Source organism: Phyllostomus discolor, chromosome 9 (genome assembly GCF_004126475.2).
Source record: "Phyllostomus discolor isolate MPI-MPIP mPhyDis1 chromosome 9, mPhyDis1.pri.v3, whole genome shotgun sequence".
NCBI lineage: Eukaryota > Metazoa > Chordata > Mammalia > Chiroptera > Phyllostomidae > Phyllostomus > Phyllostomus discolor.
The window spans coordinates 47,761,977-47,783,598 of record NC_040911.2 but is presented as its reverse complement, the minus strand read 5'-3'; the positions used below and the strand labels follow the sequence as shown (position 1 = coordinate 47,783,598).

Below are 21,622 nucleotides of genomic sequence, written 5' to 3'. Positions count from 1 at the left end.
CTGAGGGCCACCACCCTTCCCTCATGTCAAGGCCCAGCTGGCATATAGTCTGTATGGCTTTCCATCCCTATGATAAGGTTCACAATAGCAGTTTTTAATCTTTGAGGAGCTTATCAGAGAGAACAATGGTAAGAAGCCATTGTCCTAGATAAGCTTGAGCAGTGAGGCATTTAGCCCAGATTCAGCTGAGCAGCAGGCAACTCTTCCTGAGCATGTGTGGAGCTCCACCCACCTGGGGTCAGAGGGCGGGGCAGGGCAGCTGGGAAATTGACATCAGTCAGGGCAGTATGGACTCAGTGCAGTGAAGCTGTGCAGGCCTAAGGTGCAGACATTAGTTTTAGTCTCCTTGGTGGACAACCTCCGCCCTTGGCATCTCTGCTCACCAAGATCCCCAGAGCAGGCTGGAACATCACCCTCAGGCCTCCCCGCTTTTGAGACTGAGGGGCTCATCTCCCTGTCACAGCAGGAGTGAGCTTTCCTACACCAGGTGTTGTAACAAGGGTGCCTGTGCCACTGCTGCTGTGTCTCTGCCTCCTCCCAAGCTGGAGGCACCTGGCACCCACCAGTTGGGATGACTTCGGACAGGTTGTTTGCTCTGCTGACCTGAGTTCCTCCAGCTGTGAGACTGCTCCGTGGCTGTACCCAGATCATCCTGTGGCAGGGAGATCAGCTGCCACTTGGGGTAGCACTCTGCATAGTTTCAAGCACAGAACTAGCATTCAATAAAGATTTGACCCCATCATCTACCAGGCATCACTTATCATAGCCTGGAACTCAGTTGCAACTCATGTTGTAAGTACACGGCGTAGCTTCTCCCTCCTTCGGAGTCAAGGCAGGGCCTTCCAGGAGAGCAGAGCAGGCTGCCCTGCAGGGGTTTCCCATCCCAGGGTCTGCTTAGCTCTGTGTTCTGCCTAAATGCACTCTGATCCCAGACCCTTTAAAAAGTGTTCTCTCAGCAAGTTTTGAACGAGGCTTGGAGACGACAGATATTATCCCAGTTAACTGAGCTGAAACAGAGAAAGGAGAGAGGTGGCTTCCAGTTACAAAGTCACTGCCCTGGCGTCTGGCCCAATGCCCTCTGTCATTGCCTGTCCACTGGGTGAGTTCAGTGCCTGGGCAGACTCTGTGGCTCGTGTTTCGTCAGCACCAGGGGAGGCTCCCAGGATGGGCCTAGGCTTCTCACTGACGCAAGTTCTATCTCAAAAATTTCAACTCGACTTGCTCTGGGCCAACAATTCCCAGGTAGTGACCAGGAGAGACTGGAGCTGCTCCCTCTGCCTGGGCGCCGGGACACTAGGAATACACCACGACTGGTCACCGGTCTTTATTTATTGAGTTGAGAATTCATACAAGTTAACATTACACAGTAAACCATTTCCTGGGCTTAATAAAAATGATTGTCACTCACTGTGCTTCACAAAAATTTCTTTTAATGAATAAATAATTTGATGAAATCAAAAATATTTACAATATAAACAGAAGGAACAGCTTTCGATTCATGGATCTCATCATTGAGATTTGCATTTTTGAACTGAACTCCTCCCAAGCTTCCCCCTTGGAAACAACAATACAAATCTGATAGAAACGACGACTCCTGCAACATATCTTTGTTCGTTATATGTTTATCTGTTAGTCTTGGAAAGCTACATAAACTTATATTATGCAACATGTTAAAATACAAATATTAACTAAAATAATATATTATCATAATGCCAGGTAGCATTCTCCACAGAACAAAAATGTACACTCAGTTGTAACAATAACAAAGGTTCACGGGCCACAAAATAATACCCCAAAGGTACAAATTCCTTCATAAGAATATAATTGTGCTCTTGAGTCACCCAGGTGTCTCCGCTGCTCTGACCAGCTGATGCCAGAGCACAGTGCTGGACCGCTGTGTGCCATGGCGTTTCTGTCGGGGAGCAGCATTGCTGGGAACTGGGCAGTGCAAGCAGTTTTATACATACTTTCCTGGGCTCTTAAAAAAGAGCCAATTATGCAAAGCAAAATAAGCATATTGAGAAGTCTTGATCTCATCTACACAAACCCAGGGAACATCTTGGCTTTGTGGGATGAAAGGGCTTGTTTGCGGAGAGTGGTGTCGTCAGCCAGAACTCAAGTATTCCAGGGCCACCTCATAGCAGAACTTGTACTGATCCTGGAAAACAGAAGGGAGAAAATGTCAGCTTCGCAATGTCTAGGCTGTTTCTAGTAAAGCAGTTATGCCTGATTGGGGGTTTAATTGGGAGAAATCAAACGGAGAATTTGAATCAGAGATAAATAGAAAGTCATGGCTCTGAACTGTAAATGTTCATGGATATTCCCACAAAGCCCGATGGAAGGTGTTCTGATATCTCTGCTCACTAGAATTCCTGGAAGGTTCCTGACAACTGAAACACACATATATGTTTGTCCTCACATACATGTTCACCTGCATATCAACACGCTGTGCACAAAGCATGGGAAAACCACGAGGCAGAAGGAAAGATAATGAATGCTGGAGGAAATGCCTTCCTGACTTGCTCATTGAGGGCCCTCAGTAAATACATGTGGCTTCACTCCCGACCCAGCTTTAGCTTTGATGTACGGTCATCAGGATTCCTCCATTTTATGAGAATTTTTTAAAGCCTCCTTGACCTGGGCTCTGACTTTGAGAAGGCCATAGTCCAATGAGGAGGATGAGACAAGTGACCCATGACAACCCACAGGGCAGTGATAAACAGGGCCCATGGAGGGTCCTCCAAAATGGGTGTGCTGGAAGAGACAGGGGGACTTCTTAGGGAAGGTCTAGAAAGAGGCAGGTAGGTAACAGGAGGGAGAGAATGAAGGCGTGGGGATGGGGTGGGTGCTGTGTGCTGTGGTTTGCCCAGGACAGAACTGGTTGATGCTTGTTGTCCTGGCATAAGCATCAGCAGCCTCTTCTTTACCCTCAAAAGTGCCCCAGTTTGAATGGTTGAGTATAGGGCCACCCTAACTGGCAGTAAAACAGGCACTTCAGGTAGAGGCTGCAGGACAAAGAAAGGCACAGAGAGGCAGTGTCTGACATGAGCTCCTGATCAGGCAGTGGCTTCATTTACTTTGAGCACAGCTTTCTCGGATCTTAGACCTTGGTCTGATCAAGCTCCGTGGGAGGTCCTGGGCCACACACCTGGGCTCTCAGGTGGCAGGGGAGGGCATTCTGCCCCTGTGCTTGTGCACTGTGCTGGTGGATGCTTGTGGGTGTGGCCTCTGAACCAAGCATAAGGACCCAGGGCCTGGGGATGCAGCAGCCCAAGGTCTGGGGCAGAGGGGCTCCAGCTCAGTAAGAGACGCACTTCTGTGAGTTGTGTGAGTCAGCACTGCCATCACCTCACCAACGCAATGGTCACAACCAAGCAACTGGGTCTTTTATTTTTGGGTTTTCCAGATTAATTAAAATAAATTTCGACTTTTTTTTGGATATGTGCCCCCTAATTAGTCACTGCAGTTTCCTTTTCTTCACCTGTTATCCATTCTCTAAATGCTCTGCTAGTCTAATCCATTTGTTTTCAGACCAAGGCCACAGCTTACCTGTCTGTGTATAACATACCCGTCTTTGCTGCAGAACCTGACCTACAGAGAGTCAAATGTTGGTCATACATGTAAGTGATGGCAAAAGGTTTAGCAGCATTTGATTCAACCCAACTAACATTAAAGGCTAGAGACTGGGATTTCAAGGGACAGTCACAGTCCTCAGGGAGATTGCAATCTATGGGTGAAGATGGAAGGTAGACAGTTCATTTCCATGCAGTGAAGGTGTCACAAGATCAAACACCGGTGACAGTAACACCTACCAGGATGGCTAAAATAAAGAGACAATAACAAGCGCTGGTGCAGATGTGGCGAAACCAGAGCCCTCATGCAATGCTGGTAGGCGTGTAAACGCAGCAGGCACTTTGGAAAACAGCCAGGCAGCTCCCCAAAAGGTTAGACACAGACTTACTCTACAGTCTAGTACTTTCATTCCCAGGTATGTACCCAAGAGAACTGAAAATAATGTCCACACAAATACTTTGTGATTCACATTCCAGTATTTTTTATTTTAGGATTTGGTACTTGTATTTTCAGAAATCACTTGAGTTTCATGGAGCTGACCTGTTGGCTATGAAGCACTCCACTCATTTCTCCTGTTTTTATTATTATTATTTTTGTGTATCAGAGACAACAGTTTTTTTTTAAAATGGAAGCCTAAGAAATCTAATAATTCCTTATTGGGTAAACATGACTGTAGAAACCTAATTGTGCAACTAATCTCAGTGCCTGCTATGAGCCTGTCCCTTTGACGTATGAAGATGCTAAGATTTCATTTAGTGGGAGACGTGGCTGCTGGCCCCGGGCCCCAGTGCTGGGTGGGAAGGGGTCCTGGCTTCGCTGAAGGGGCTGCTGTGCTGGTCACTGAGGTTGCCCTGTCATGGATGTGACTGTCATTTCCAAAATGAGTTCTCTCTCTCTCATCTCATCCCTCCTAAGTAAGCTGTCAGTCCCCACAGACTCTGTGATGACTGGTTTCTGAATCAGAAAAATAAAAGGAATGAGAAGGATGATAAGAAATTGTCATGTCCCCTCCCCCAAGCAACTCAGGAGATGCCCGGAATCTTCCTGCGTTGGAAACTGACGACATGGGATCACCTCACTTGTTTTTACACTGAATAATGAAACCATGTGAGCTATTGCTGTGCTTCATGGAAAAAGATGTTTTTGTCTTGGTCCCAAACTCTCGCCATTTGGGCAGCATTAGCTGGCTTCGGGCATGAAGAGAGGGGACCAGGGCCTCATCCTTGTGTAGGATGGTAACCAGGGGGACCAGCTAATCCTCTCCAAGACCTAACCCCCTTTCACTCTGGACCACACTTTCTGTTTCCACAAAGACAGGGACAGTGAAATCTGAAAGGGCACCTAAAAGTGAGGTTACGTTTCAAAAGCCCTCACTTGCTCCATGAGGTGGCTTTGGGAGCCTCCGGAAGGGTGTCTGAGGGGCGGGGCCTCCGGGCAGCCTGGCACTTCAAACCCTAAGTCCCCACTGGAGATGATTCAAAGAGCAGAGTCTGCTGGCTCACCTGTGGCAAAGCTGCCCTTCCTGGTGCACCTGCTTTGTGAAACTAAGGCAAGGACACAGTTTCAGTTGGGTCCTGTGCTGACAGACTCTTCAGTGTGGGGAAGTTCCTGACTGATACCCCTGCCAGGAGGTTGAAGTGGTCCCTGCACTGGGTTCATGGTTTCCAGTCAGGTCAACTGGGCAACCAGTGCTGTGCCAGGAGACCCCTCGATAAGACAGCTGCGTGCCTCTGACAAGGAGCAGATGGGTCATTACTCCTACCTATACCTTTAAAAACACACAGCAAACCTTCTTCCCTCAAAGACCATGCAGTCTGTGCCCGGTTCCTGCTCATCCCTGTCAGCTGTAGACACAGCCTCCCCCAGGTTCCAGAGGGAAGCCAGGGGCAGCTCAGTATGGACATGGGTCTCGGTGTAGAGAAGCAATGTCCAGTCACTCAGCAAATATCTACTGGGCACCTCCTTGGATCCAGAAGCTGGTGCTGAGTGGTTTTACCATCCCCTGCCTCAAGGAGATCAGAGTCTGGGGCAGAGAGAGGGCACTGGGCACGAACAGAGATCAACCCATTTGCTGCCCTGATATGCAAGAGGACCAACCGCAGGGGTCTTAACGGGAGTGTGTGGCTGGGGCTGCTCCTCTAGGGCTGTGAGCCCGAGGGGCCCGGTGGCAGTGGCAGGGCCAGGCCCAAGAGAAGTGGAATGTCACCTCAGATCACCAGCCGCAGCTGGTGGGGCGCAGCTCAGGGACCTGAGAGCACATCTCCGACTCCCCACTTGAGTCCTGTGCCCTCCACTCCAACACGCACGCCCACACCTACACACACACACACCTACACACACACACACACCTACACACACACACACACCTACACATACCCACATACACACCCACTACTCACACCTACACATACACCTATATACACCCACATATATACCTACACATACACCTAAATGCACACTCACACCTAGATACATATACCTACACACACACCTATATTTACACATACCCACACCTACACACACAGGCACACACCCATATCCTTACACACACATACCCCACATGGGGGGGGGGGCTGTAGCCCCACAGCATGTGCCATTTTGCACAGCTCATTGTATGTGTGACATGAGAGGAAAGTGGTGCTGAGTCTGGGTGGCCGGCTCTGCCTTATGGTGAGGAGATGCTGGCAGAGATCGGAGCACAGGGCTGGGAAAGTGGAGAGGTGGGCTTGGCAGGAAGGGGTGACCTGTTGACCCTGCTGAGCTCTGATTCTTGCCTGCAGCCCTTTAGAATCACCGGGCCCAGATCAACTGGATCAGGGTCTCTGCAGTGGGCCAAGGGACTGGAATTGTTTAAGGCTCCCATTAAAAAAAACAAGAAACCACTACTGTCACAGAAACAGACTAGAATGGTGGTTGCCAGAAGCTGAGGGGAGGGCCAAATGGGGCAATGTTAGTCAAGCGTAAACATTTCGTTGTAAGAAGTGCGAGAATGTGATGAACAGCGTGGTGACCACGGTTAACAATGAAGGCTTACACACTCGAAATCGCTGGACTAGGTAGGTCTTCAGTCTTCTCACCGCACATATGCGCACACACATCAACTATGTGTTAATGGCCTTGATCTTGGCCGACTTTGGCCAAAGTTCCCACCACATCCCAGGGGATAACACGTATCTCTAGGCAAGATCTGTCCCTGAAGACTGCCTCTCTGCTGAAACAGAGCACTTGAAACTTCAGAAGCCAAGTGCGGAGGACCAAGGTGAGAGGGGAGCTGTTGGTCGAGGCACCCGGTTTTCCCACGACTCTCCCAGTTTCAAAGGTGCTCAGGCTCTCAGACTGTGGGTCCCGCCTGCCCCTGGGACCCGGCCCTTTGATAAGGGCTTCAGGCTGGCTGAGGAGATGGATCACTTAGAAGCTGGGCTAAAACAGGTAAGGAAAAAGTACCCTGCCCCTGCTGGCTTAAAAAAAAATCTAGTTTTGTGTTATAAATTATTTTGTTTCCTAGCAATCAAGAAATTGATTTGGCTTTTCTCCAGAGCCCCCAAAACTAAAAATTTGAAGAAATAAATCCGTTAGGGCTCTCTAGATCAGTCTTGAAAGTGCCATGCTTCAAAATGGATAGATGGATTTTCAAACTCAGAAGTCATTTAGAAATATCAGAGCCTGCAAGGGAGATAGAGATGGACCGCTCCCTGCACACTCATCCCACTGTGGCCGGGAGGGGTGGGGGTAGGCTTTTCACATTCTGAATGGAGAGGACCACTGAGTGATTCAGCCTCTGCATGTGATACGTGGGCAGGTCCAGTGGGGCTGAAGCCAGGGCTCTCCCCACTACATCCCACCTGGCTCCCTGGGCCAGCACAGAAGTGCACTCCACAGCTTTCTGGCACACACTTCAGTGTTCTGTGAAGATGCAGCTGAGAAGACTCAACACTCTGCACATTTCAGATGCTGGCACATCTTGTGCTCAGGAGGCACTCTGGCCTCAGATGGCCTTTTATGTCCCATAGAATTGCACCAGACTTTGTCACCGTGACTTGAACTAACCCCCTTCGGCAATATACACACGTATGAGTACATGAGTACCAACTAAACAGAAACTGCACTTAAAGGCAAAAACCAAACAAGTGACAAGAATCCTTATTTAATTCAGGAAGCTTGGAGCCCACTGCAAAGGGCAGTGTGACATTTTTTTCTCTGGTCATCAGGTATTATCTCGCCAATATTCACTGTGATGAATTTACCAGACATTTTTCTCAGGAAATTATAAAACTCTCCTACATTTATCAGCCCTTGACCTTACCCTAAAACTGGGGCTGACCCTCCGAGTTCTGGGCACCCAAGGATCCTGTTTTCTTTGGTTGAATTACACATTATGACAGAAGCTTCTAAGTACTGAGGTGGGATCAGAATCTCCCTTCTGGTCCAGCCAGTCAGGTCTCCATTCAGTTCGCGGAGACTCATCCCGGCCCACTGTTGGCACCACTGACTGGGAAAGGCCGCGTGGTTTCTGTCCACAAAAACTTGTGGGAGATGAAAGCTGCAGCTGGAATCCGAGAGGAAAGGGCTGCAAGGGTCTCTCCTAATTAATGGTCTGTTTAATTTAGGCTCTGCTGAGAGGGAAACGACTTTTTTTTTTGGCAAGGTCAGCTTTGCTCAGGTACCAGCTGAAGTTTGGAAGCTATACCTCTGTCTGTGAATCAGGGAAACACCAAATGAAGTCACCGAATATTTTAATCTGCAAGTGTGTGTTTGTTTTTATCCTCTGCCAGCCTTCTTCTTAGTCTTACCCTTGGGCTGCCGCTGGCTGCCCTTTTATGAATAGTTCCCAGTCCCGGAGATGGAGGACACTTTACAATTCATGGTGGGTCCTACTTCTGGGAGGGCTGGCTCCAGTGACCACAGGCACTCTCATCAGCCTCTCGGCCATCCACGTGAGAATGGGGACATGTGAAGGCACTTGGAGCGGTGTCTGGCACACATTGAGCATCACGGACCTGCTGGCTGTTAGCCGCCACCCCCTGCTGTAGGCTAGCGCTCGTGTGTAACTACCTCACGTGGGCTGCTGGCTGCCGTGGACACCTACACTGTCAAGAACCAGCTTTCTCACCTTGGCAGTTTCCAAAATACCTTCACAGACATCATCACATCGGGTCACTACAATAAGCCAACACTACCCCTAGTTTACACAACTCAGACCCCCAGAGAGGTAAGTGCCTTGCCCAAGGGGACCTAAATTGACAAGTTAACTTGTCTGAGGCCACACTTGAGGTAGTAGCAGAGCTGACACTAGACTTTGGGTTTTCACCAGCTTCCCCCAGGGCAGGATGAGAGCAGAGCTGTCTGGGGAGCACAGTCCTTTCTCCACAGAAGCTGATGTGGTAAGTGCTGATGGCTTCAAGAGTCCGCACCTGGCAAAACAGGTGCCCCGGTACCACGCTCCAGGGCCAGCAACAAACTTCTTGGAATAGAGCAGCTCATCAGACACGAGGCACACATCTTGGGAAAGCAGATGCTTCTGCGGAGTGACCTGGGTGTGCCACAGAGTCAGTGTCTTCGGTCGCTGTCATCACTCAGCCCTGAGTACCACTGTAATAATGACTGGGGACCATGGCTACTTCCTCAACTGCTTCTTATAGCTCAACCCTCTTTACGATATTTTAAGCTGACCGCATGGCTGCAGTGCTGCGGCCCCAGAACAGGTTCTCCAACCTTGTTGGTGGTGCGACCTTCCTCACTCTCCGCCACCCATTCTTCCCATCTTGGAATTCCTCCCGTTTCCTTCAGATCCTTCATCCACTGACAGAGAAGTATGGAAGCCTAATCTAAAAACTTCCTCCTTTAAACCATTTGGCCATTCTTGAGTAGCTGGCATTTCAACAGCTCCACACACACAGAGAAGAGAGTTCATGAAACACTCTACGAAAATAACTGCAGAGAGTCCTTTGTTTCTCTACTGCTCTAATCCTTTTCTCAGCTGTGGCCACATAATTAAGTGCAGTATTCTGGATGTCACACTAAATTCACAGATTTTATAAATATTAGGTGATTAAGCTATTTATAAGATACGTAATTTGAAAATCTGGCATTGCGTGTGCTATGATTATTTCTTCTCTGTGAAGACTAAGTGCTTAGTCATGTGCAACAGAAACCAGTGAGATGTTCACTGTGAGTTTGGACTATTTCCACACTTTGAAGGCGCTGAGACAAAGTTTCCTTGTGACAGAGCAAAGGGTCGAAGACGGAGAGAAACCCTCGGCAGTGAAGTGATTACATTACCTTTTTGAAAATGAGCTTCTTCCTCTGTGAATCAGTTTCCCTGCCCAGCTGCCATGTGGGGTCTTCTGAAAACTGGGACAAAGCTCAGTTAACGGGTTGGGGTAGGGGTCTGGGTGCGGGGGGCACCTACCAGCAGGTCCACCATGTTGGGCTTGTTGTTCCGCAGCGTCTTCACCGCGTGGAAGACGTCCACCGTCCGCTGGTGTCGCAGCATCTCGCACACGATGCTGAGGGCGCAGAAGGTCCCGCTGCGCCCGCCCCCGTTCCTGCCAGGAGAGGAGTCAGACGGTTGGACTCTGTCCTTACACTGCACACAACCTGTGGCTCCCGCCACCTAACCCTGAGGAGCCGGGCTGGCGAAGCCTCCCAGGCCAGGGGCCTGTCCTTGTCATGAAGCGGATGGAGCGCATGAGCCTCAGTGCCGGCCCTGTGGTTCACCTGGCTGGAGGTGTGATCTGGCACATCTTGTGCCCCCAGCTTCACCCCAGCCCTAGATTATGTTAACTTAATACAGCACCTTATCAACTTTTATTGAGAGATCCCGCCTAGGAAAATTTTCAAGGACAAACACCTCATTTAGTATCTGCTAGGAAAACTGGTGGTGGGTGTGAGCTGTTCAAAGATGAACTTGGCCTTGAAAATATCCAAGTTTAGATATACAGAATCCTTGCAAAAATAGCACAGAGTTACCTTGCATCCATGCCCACCTTGCCCTGATGGGCACATCTTCCATCACCATAGTATGTCATCAAAGCCAGGAAGTTAGCACTACTGCAAAACTATCACCTACACCATGACCTTAGCCAATGTCATCAGTGTCCTTTTTCTGGCCCAGGATCCATTCCAGGATCCCACCTTGCACTCAGTTGTCTTCGTCTCCTTCACCTCCTCCAATCGGTGCCAGGTCCTCAGTCTTTCTTTCTTTTTTGACCTTGACACTTTTGAAGAGTACTGGTCAGTTATCTTTTGGAATACAAAGTAGAATATAGATGTGGAAAGTAGCTATGATCCCTATCCATACTTCAAGAAATCATTACAAAATACAAATTGTAGAATGCCCCTTCAGTTGGGTCTGTCTGACATTTTCTCATGATGGGAAATGGGGTTCTACATTGGGGCACAGAAACCACAGGAGGGCCGTTGCATCCCTCAAGGGGTTCACGAGCTGTCTGTTGCTGGCGACGGTGACCTGGGTCACTTGTTTAGATGGTGGGTGCCTGCAGACATTTTTCGCTGTGTAGATATTATGTTTCTCTTTGTAGTTAATAAACACCTTGAGATAGATACTTTGGGATTATGCAAATATCTTATTTCTCCTCAAAGTCTCATCTTCTAATTTTAGCATACATTGGTGGCACCCTAACCATCACTGTGGTTTTTGCCTAATTGACTTTCTACCTCGAGAGCTGTCTCTTCTCCCCCATTTAAAATTTGTATTTGCTTATTTATTTTTATATCACTTATGTCAGTTTAGACATATATATTTTATTTTATGAGCTGAAATCCAGGAGTGTAGATGTTTATTTTGTTGCTGAGATTGTTCCAGCTTAGGCCACGAGGCACTCCACAGGCTGGTTCCTGTGTTCTTCAGAGAAGTCTCCCTCCTTTTCAGAGCATGCCCTTACTTTGTGGAACCACAAGATGTTCCAGGCGCATTCTGTATTGTCCCTATACCAGCTCTAGATTGAACGAATCTGATGATATATATACTATCTGATGATATTATATATTCTAATGACAGAATATCATCAGCACACCTAAAATACATAAACATTACTGTTTTAGTACTTCTCTAGACAGTGTTCAAATTTCCCAGGTTGGTTCTTACATTTTCTTATGGTTGTCTATTTCCAATCCATATTCAAGCAAAACCCATATATTGCATTTGGTTGAGATGCCTTGCAAGTTTATTTTAATCTGTAAGTTCCTCTTTGCGCGCTCTCTCTCTTTTTCCCTTTTGGCAATTTATTTCTTGAGGAAATGAGGTCATTTTTCCTGTCAAGAGCTTCATATCGTTGTGTCTCTGAATAATTTAACATGTTGCTCTCTAAATCCTGTACTTCCTGAAAATTGGGAGTTAGCTCCAGAGCTTCATAAGAATTTTTTTTTTGGACAAGGATACCTTATAATCATACTGTCATTACAAAGCAGGTATAGATATCAAATTGTTCCTTTTTGTGTGATGTTAAGGTTAATCATTGTGACCTTATTTCCTCAAGAAATCAAATGTCGGCTTGATCAGTTCCATTGTTAAATTCCAAATCAGTATTTTAAACAAAGTATAATATACCTACAATTAAGTCCACAAATGAAAAGTATATATCTCAGTTGTTACAAATGCAATGCCATGTAACTACCACTCAGATAAAAATACAGACCCCTAGACCCCTTTCCTTGTCAGCACCATCGGTACCCCGAAGATAATCTCTGTTCTCATGTCCAGCATTGCAAATTTCTTTTGTCTGTTTTGAGTTTTGTGTAAGTGGAATCATACACTACATGCTCCTCTGAGTCTTGTTTATTTCACTTAATATTATATGTGTGAGAATCATCCATTGTATCAATATTCTTTTATCTTGCTGAAAGTAATTCCATTGAATGGATATCCTACTGTATAATTTATTTCTCTAACAGCTGATGAATGTTTGGGCTGTTTCTAGCTTTTGACATTAGGAGCAAACCTGCTATAAACATGTCTCGTGGTACATGAATGATTCATGTCTGTAGTCATATGCCTAGGAGTGGAAGAGCTCAGAGAATGGATTTACTTTTGGCTTTAGTAGATGCTGTTAACTGTTCCAAAGTGGCTGTAGGGTATTTACCTCCTGCCAGCAGTGTGTGGGAGTTCCAGGCACTCCACAGCTTCACCAGCACTTGGTATTATTACCATTTGCTTGTCTTGTACATTTCAGCCATTCTGGTGAGTACCACTGACATTGGATCCTGATTTCAGTGTGTATCTTCCTGAAAACAAACTAATGGCACTGAGGACCTTTTCTAAGCTTATTAGCTACTTGGATATTCTTTCTTTCTTTTTTTTTAAATGAAGTTCTTGTTGAGTGTTATGCCCAAACATTTTGGCTATCTTTTTCTTAATGACTTGCAGTAATGCCTAGGTATTCTGGAGATGAGTCCTCTGTCAGATGTATGCATTGCAAAACTCTTCACGAGCTCTGTGTTTTGCTCTTTCACTCTGGTGTCTTTTGATGAACTGAAATACAGTTAACTTTAATTGGGTTTAATTTATCAATGTTTCCTTCATGGCTAGTGTTCTTTGTCCCGGGTAACAAACACACATCCTTGGTTACTTCATGGCCATAAAGATTTTCTCCTAGAAACGTCATTGTTTTCTTTCTCACATTCTGGCCTCCAGTCCATTTGGAATGATTTCTGTGTGTAGTCTGAGGAGGGACACCAGGCATGCGGGTGGTCTTTTCCCGCTGCCCTGCAGTAGGTGTGTTGCTGTGAGATCTTTGTTGTGAGCAGGTGGCCCTGAGGTGCGCTGAGTTCCTGGATTTTCTTTTCTGCCCCATCAGTCTATTTTCTGTCTTTGCACTGACACCCCACTGCTTTTCCTCCATTAGCTTTTCACCGCATGCTTTCAGCAGCTGTCAGAGGCCATTGTGTACATCCATCACTTCCATCAAGGATCGCAAAAATGGTGATATCTTACATTTATTCTGGTTTTATTGGCTGAAAGATATGTATAAAAAAAAATCCCCTGTTTGCTTATTGTGAGCTTATGTGGCTCAAGGAACCATTCAATTCACAGCACCTGGAGGTGTCTTGGGCCAGGACACTCTGCCCACAGCCATTAGGTGGCGCTACACTATGCTGAATAGATGTCCTTGCCTGAGATGACCAGCTGGGAGCTGCTGTGGTTCAATGCATTCCTTGCTGGCCTATACTGGAAGACACTGATTTTATCTAACTTGGTTCCCACAATTAAAAATCTTAGATTTAGATTTATAAACCTAAACAACAATAAACACTCTCACCAGGCCCAGGTCTCGTTGCCACTTGGATATCGAGAGAGCAAGAGACGGCCGCATAGGGACCACAAGCACTTCATAATGGGAAAGAATGATTCTCAGAGAAAATCAATGTTTTCTCACCATAAGAAGGGGTGGAAACAACCGATGCCCACTACTGTCCACTACAGTTAAATCACAGCCCTCTGTTTGAAGTGGTGCCTTTGGGAAGGTGATGTGATTGTTTACTTCTAGGGCCACAGCTGTGTCCTGGAAGATTGTAGTCGGTGGTTGTCTATGAGGTAACATGATGTTAGGCATCCCTGTATATTCCCCTGGGGCTTGTCCTGGTGCCTCAGCTTCCTCCACTGTGACTTAGTCCTTTGGGTCACACCACTGGCCCTTGTAAGGAACCTACTAATCAAATGGGGTACTATGCCTTATGCTTCTGGCTCTAGATGCTGGCAGACTCCAGATGTAGAAATGGGTATCTGCAAACCACTTTTAGTTTTTCAAGAAAACTTAATAGATATACTACAAACTCTAACTAAAATGTCAATTTTCTTTGCTAGGATTGTATCAGCTCCCACTGGTGACCCTCTGATCTTATTCTGATCAGAGTTTACATCTGGACTTAAAATAAATAAAAATGGGGATGTCAGCTGTTAATCATTCCTTTCTGGCGTCTTCTTGCTAGAGATGTTTTTAATGAACTGGGTCCAAGAAAAGGAAGGGAAAAGCAGTAAAGGGGGAGGGGTTTATAAACCAGCTTTTCAGGGGACAAAAATCTAGGACTTCTGGGGGAGGGTTAAATCTGAGTAGGTTCATGAGATTCTTTCCAAGGGAATATCAGTTCTCTGCAGGATGACACGCCACGTTTTGACTTGTTGAGAGGCAGGGCAGGGTTCGAAGCTGCCAGGAAGGTCCCCCAGGGCCCCGAGTGGGGGTGGCACTGGTGAGATGTGGGCACTGGGTGGAGAGTAGCCCAGGCCCTCACCCAACTTGTCTTTTTAAGTAGGGTTAGTAGTCTCAGACTAAAACTTTATTTTCCCTTCAATTTGGGAGAGATCTCATTGTATACTTCTAATCACACTCCACTGAAAAGAGCCATAAGCGTAATACTTTAAGTTTCCACAAATTCTCTAAACATCTTCCCTAATTGCCATGACTTTCTAATTGCCTGCTCCATTAAGCCAATTCCAGCTGGCTGATTAGCTACATATCATCACCAATGAGGAAATGCAGGTGAAAGTGCTTTGAAAAACCTGGAAGTTTCTTTTCAGTGGCTCTTCATCTAGGCTGAATGTTGAAATTCCGTGGGAGTTTTAAAAAGCATTGACCTGAGGGCCCTATCCCTGGCAATTTTGATTTAATTGGGCTTGTGTGTGGCCAGGGCATATATATTTTTGTTTTTAAACTTCCTGAACGACTCTCAGTGAGTAGCTAAGGCTGGAAGTCGCTGCTCCGCAGCAGAGCCCCTCCCACTTTAGCTCCTGCTAAAACTGGTGGCTGGGAGGACACCTCCGGAGACAAAGGCTCAAAGTAAATCTTCCCAATATGTACATTTCCAGGCCCCAAACATAACAAAACAACAGAAAACTCTCTTTAATACCACAAAGGAAAAAGAGATAGTTCCTTTGAAGTTTCTGACACGATTTCCAATAGAATCACCCACTGGCGTGACGGTAAGCTAGCTTTGCTGGGTGGGAGGCAGCCCTGATTTGTGGTGTTGGCTGATTTCTGTGATGTGAATACCCTTACTATGGATGGTTTCTGAAGCTACCAACAGTTTAGAAAGTTCAACCAGCTCAGAAAATTCCCCATGTTAACAACTGGCCTTTCAGAGCTGTTAGGAGCCCATGGAGCCCATGCGGGTGTTTCCTTTGGGAGGGAAAGGGTTCCTAATCACAAGGTCAGGACTTGTTTTTATAGCAGTGACAGCCCATCCAAATGCAAAATGTGCCTATCTTGCTTTCTGCAAAGCGAGTCCAACCCTCATCAAGTAGACTGACCACCTCCTTTCACTCACACCTACTTATTTCTTCCCCATTTATAGTGAAACGAGATAGTGAATGAGGAGGTAAGGAGGGGTGGCTGCTGCTTCTGTGACACAGAGCTCTCTCACACTTACAAGCAGTGCACGACCGTGCGGCCTTCCCCACCGTTGTACTCCTCCTGCCACTTGTCCACCTGGCGAATGAGCTTCAAGAAGGAGCGCTTGGACACTGGTGTGTCCCTGTACATTGGCCAGCCCAGGAACTGGAACTGCTGCACCATCCGGTATCCGTCCTGGGGCTGGGGAGAGTCAGGTGATAATCAGGGAGTGAAAGAAAACAGGCATTATTTACTGCACTGAATTCCCAAGGGCGGACCCCACCCGCTGGGTCCTCTCACTGGCAGGGTGTTACTTCAGGGGAGGCTTGCCCATAAACAACAAAGGGCACTCCTGCTGGCCTGAGAGTTACGAGTTTTAATATTGAGCTGTTATAAAAAACCAGGTGTTTTAAATGACAGACTGGACAAATAAAAGTAAAGCACAGGTCTTACAATTTTGCGAAAGCCAAGCAAAAAATAACACACAATGCGAACACGGACCACATTGTGCAGTAACTGGTAACCTGTCTTTAGTCTAATTACAGGTAAATTAAAGACAATGGCTAAATTATAATCAGGAGATGTTTGTGAGCTTAGGGTGTTACAGACTGCACTTTTCCTGTGAGAATAATATGGTTTTTCTTATTGGGGTGCATCTTGCTAAGATATCAATAGTTAATTTATCTTTAGTCCCAGTTAAATGGAATTGTAGTATTCAAGAAAGTGTTAAAAAAGCAACAGGTTTAACCCTGCTCTGACTAAACCCTCTGCACAGGTGATCACGCTTTTCTCGTTGACACACTTTTTTTTTTCTTATAAATAGACTTTATTTTTTTAAAATAGATTTTAGATTTACAGAAAAATTAAGAAAGTACAGAGTTCCTAGATGCAGTTTCTCCTTTCTTTTATTTTTTTATTATTTTTTAAAATTTTATTTTAATCATTGTTCAAGTATGGTTTTCTCCCATTTACTCCCATTCTAGCCCATCCACCCAACCCTCCCTACTTCCCTCCCTTTACCCCCCACCCCTAGTTTTTGTCCATGTGTCCTTTAAATTTGTTCCTGTAAACTCTACCCATTCTCCCCTGAAATTCCCTCTCTCTCCCCTCTGGTCACTGTTAGTCTGTCCCCTATCTTGTTGATACAGTTTCTTCACCTGGCTGTTCCTTCTCCCTCTCCACTTTCTCCCCAACCTTGGCCTCCCCTTCTCCCAGACCTCTTGCTGATAGAAGCCCCAGGCTTAGTCCTTGGGTCTCTTTCTCTTTTGTCCCTCATTTGATGATTTCATGACTTTAAATATTCCAGTAAGTAATATTCACCAATTTATATTTCAGATCAGACCTCTGTCCTGAATTTCACCTTCATAGATTCAAATGCCGACTCAATATTTCCACGTAGGCATCTAATAGTCATGTCAAACCTAGTATGTTTCAAACACAACTCTTGACCCTCCTTCCATGTGTAACTGTCCTGCCATTGCTGTTTCTCCCCTGGAATGTTGTAACAGCCTCCTGATGGGCCTCTCTTACAGTCTATTCTCAACACAGAAGCCAGAGTGCTCCTTTTAAAAGGTAAATTATAACATGTGATTCTTCTACTCAAATGCTGTACTGGCTCCTTATTTCCTCTGAGCAAAAGCCCAAATCCTTGTAGTGGCCTTGCAAGGCCCTGCATGATCTCTGCCACCCCCACCCCCTTTCCCTCTAGGTGACCTTAGCTCACTGTGCTCCAATCACATCAGCCTCTCCGCTGTTGCCGGAACCCCACCCCTGGGCCTTTGCACTGGCCACTACTTCTGCCTTGAGATCTGACTCCACAGAACAGTGGACGGCTGTTCCCTCACTTCCATCAGGTCTCTGCTCACAATGCACACATACTTAAGGACAGCCTTGCTCTCCTTCCTGTCCATGCCCTAGCATGTTCTACTTCCCCACTTTTTTCCTATATCATTTATCAATTTTGAACATATCCCATTTTACCTGTTATATCTATTATTTATTGTCTGTCATCTACCATTAGAATGCAAGTTCTATAAGATCAGGGAGCTTTGTTTTCTTTGCTGCTATATTCCATACTCCCAGAGCAGTGACTGACACCGAGTGAGAACACTAAACACTCAATGAATGACGAAATAGTGAAATGGCAATTTAAGTGCGATTGGCTGTAATTCTTACTCTGGATGCATTATAAATACGGAATATCCGGCTGATGATGTCTTCTTCCAAATCAGCAGAAACAAATTCTACTTGGATGGGGCCATGTCTGTGAACTCCATTCTCTGGCCAATACTGTGGACACAACTGAATTCAAAACAAAGAAACATGAGGTTATTTATAAGAATAAGTTTACTCTGAACAGTTTGGATAAGGTCACTATTGACATTCAGTACTTCTTACTACTTCCTTGATTGGCTTAGTTTTCTTTCCTTTCTCTTTTTTCTTTCAAGAAAGTAGACCTGAGGACTTTCTTATGGGCTAATTTCTCAGCTCCACCTGTTCTTCTAATACCCTTCCCTTCATTTTCTCAGAAAGCATTGTTAAGCCGTGAACAGGTCTGCTTTCCGAGGAGGTCACATGGATGCTGTTTTACACACCTATTGTGAGATCCCTTTTGCTGCTGGCAGGGACTCCTACCAGGCCCTGGGGAGATGTCAGTAGCTGCCACTACAAGAGCTAAGATACTTAAGATGGCACATGTACCTGCTAACACCCAAACCTCCCCCCTCCCCTGGGCTTGCACTGGCATGGTAATCCCTGTGGGGAACAGGGCTACTCTGTGACAAGATGCTGATAAGTGCTGGGTTGCATTTTCATGCTCTAGTCCAAACACTCCCAGCTGTGATCTAGAAAGCCTGTTGTAATAAGAGTAAATGCTTTACCTGAAGGTGGTTTTAATAAAAAACACAATTTCCTAGAGTCTTGCACTCCAAGTATTGGTGCTACTAGGTAATTAGAACTTTTGCACAAATGTAATTTGAAGCACAACCCGATGTGCAGTGGGGCAACGTGACTTATGATGCAGGCACTTTCATTTGCGCCACCCCACTGACATAGTGAATTCACAGACAGGTGAGAGAATGCCCCAGATCTTTTCTTCTCACCAATCTGTCCTAAGCCCTAAGACCCAAAAAGGCATTTAAAGTTATAAATTAAACTCCTTTTGGACTTGATATTCCAGTGATACCTTGGGGAGTATCGTTCACATTTTTTTAAAAAAAATTTATTTTAATCATTGTTCAAGTGCAGTTTTCTGTCCTTGACTCCCATCCCAGCCCACCCACCCATTCCTCCCCACCTCCCTCCCATTTCCAACCCCCACTGGTTTTTGTCCATGTGTCCTTTATACTTATTTCTGTAAACCCTTCCCATTCTCCCCTGAAATTCCCTCCCCTCTCCCCTCTGGTCACTGTCCGCCTGTTCTCTATTTCAGTGTCTTTGACTATATTTTGCTTGTTTCTTTGTTTTGTTGTTTAGGTTCCTGTTAAAGGTGAGATCATATGGTATTTGTCTTTCACTGCCTGGCTCATTTCGCTTAGCATAATGCACTTTTTATCTTTCTGATTTACCTGAGGGACAAATAGCTGAGCTGAGGAAAACAAGAAACGACTTCATTACTTTATAACTAGTTTCTGTTGGGCCAAGAGCAGATGGAAAACATATCCCCTCGTTTTAAGCACAATGATGAACCACAACAGAGTCCACTAACTGAATTTCCTTTTCTTGATGACTTTTATTTTTCAAAGGATCTAAAATCTCATTGGCAAAGGTGGATTTATATGCAAGACTGCAAGACAGTTTTCAGTTACCAGTAGGTCAACCTAAAAAGCAATCTTCCTCTTTCTATTATAAAGAAGTCGGAGACTTGGACTTTATGATCAAGAATGAAAGTGGGATAACTAAGGGCACTTTTTAAAAATAGTAGTTTAGAAATGACATTTATGTATTAAAAATTATATTAGTTTCATGTGCACACTGCAATTGATTAGACATTTTATAACACACCAACTAATCATTCTGATAAACCATGTACCCATCTGATGCCATACATAGTTATTAGAATATTTTAAACAATATCCCCTAAGTGGTAATTTACATTCCTGTGACTATTCCATCACTACAAATTTGTACTTCTTAAGACCTTCACCTTTTTTTCACCTAACCTTGCAACCCTCCTTTCACCTGGCAACTATCAAAATGTTCTCTTTATCTATGAGTCTGTTTCTGTTCTGTTTTTTAATTTATTTTTTAGATTCAATTATCGATATATATGTTTTTGTTGGCATTCTATTGTTCACGTCCCTGACCCTGGTTTTTTTCTTTCTCCTTTTCCTCCTCCTCCTTCTTCTTCCTCTTCTCTTTTTCTCTTCAACCTTTTTCTTCCTCTTCTTTCTTAAAGAAGACTCTTTAACATTTCATATGATACTGGTTTGGTAGTGATAAACTTCTTTAACTTTTTCTTGTCTGGGAAGTTCTGTGTCTGTCCTTCGATTCTAAATGATAGCTTTGCTGGGAAGAATAATCTTGTTTGTAGGTTCTTGTTGTTCATCACTTTGAATATTTTTTGCCAGTCCTTTCTTGCCTGCAAAGTTTCTGTGAAGAAATCAGCTGACAGTCTTATGGGAGCTCCCTTGTAGGTAACCAATTGACCTTCTCTTGCTGCTTTTAAGAGTCTCTCTTTGTCTTTAACCTTTGGCATTTTAGTTATGATGTGTCTTGGAGTGGGCCTTTTTGTATCCATCTTGTTTGCGACTCTGTGCTTCCTGGACTTGTATGTCTATTTCCTTCACCAGGCCAGGGAAGCTTTCTGTCATTCTTTTTAAAAATAGGTTTTCAATTTCTTGCTCTCTCTCTCTTCTCCTTCTGGCACCCTCATGATGTGAATGTCAGTATGCTTGAAGTTCCAGAGTCTCTTTATACTCTCCTCATTTTTTTTAAAATTCTTTTTTCTTTTTGCTGTTCCGATTGGGTGTTTCTTGCTTCCTTATATTTCCTTATATTTCCAAATATAGCTGTTTTGATTCTCAGTTTCATGTACTCTACTGTTGATACCCTGTAAATTATTCATTTCAGTTAGTGTATCCTTCATTTCTGACTGGTTCTTTTTTTATAGTTTCCATGGCCTTTTTAATGCTGTTGCAGTTCTCTCTGAAGTTCATCTATTCTTCTCTTAAGTTCTTTGAGCATCCTTAGAACCAGTGTTTTGAACTCTGTGTCCTGTAGATTGCTTCTCTCCATTTTGTTTAGTTTTTTTTTCCTGGAGTTTGTTCTGTTCTTTCACTTGAGACATGAATTTTTTTAATCCTCACCAGAGGACATGCTTATTGATTTTATAGACAGGGGAAGGGAGGGAGGGACAGAGGGAGAAACAATGATGAGAGAGAGAAACATTGATTGGGTGTCTCTCAGAAATGCCTTGACCAGGGACTGAACCCACAACCCAGGCATGTGCCCTGACTGGGAATTGAACCTGTGATCTTTTGGTTCACAGGACTAAACTCCAACGAACTGAGCCTCACTGGCCAGGGCAGGGGACATGCTTCTTTGTCTCCTCATTTTAGCTGCGTGCCTGTGTTTGTTTCTATGTACCAGGCAGAGCTGCTTTGTCTCCTGGTTTTGGAAGAGTGTCTTTATGTAGTAGTGTCTGGTAGGATCCAGAGGCACAGCGTTCCCATTCACCCAAGATGGACACTCTAGGTGTGCCCCCA

The 21,622-nt window shown here is 45.3% G+C and overlaps 1 protein-coding gene across 6 annotated transcripts in view; it reads right to left on the bottom strand.

Moving 5' to 3' along the window:
* Positions 1-1,308: 1,308 nt before the first annotated feature.
* PTPRM (protein tyrosine phosphatase receptor type M) overlaps positions 1,309-21,622 on the bottom strand; it is an 801,251-nt gene continuing 780,937 nt past the window's right edge. For all 6 annotated transcript variants that reach the window (XM_036009302.1, XM_036009304.1, XM_036009303.1 and 3 more), the window contains 4 exons: positions 18,093-18,218; positions 15,955-16,118; positions 9,983-10,118; positions 1,309-2,158 (listed from right to left, as the gene is read on the bottom strand). In XM_036009302.1, the coding sequence (XP_035865195.1) occupies positions 2,105-2,158; positions 9,983-10,118; positions 15,955-16,118; positions 18,093-18,218 (480 nt within the window). In that variant the 3' untranslated portion in view covers positions 1,309-2,104. The remainder of the gene's footprint in view (positions 2,159-9,982; positions 10,119-15,954; positions 16,119-18,092; positions 18,219-21,622) is intronic.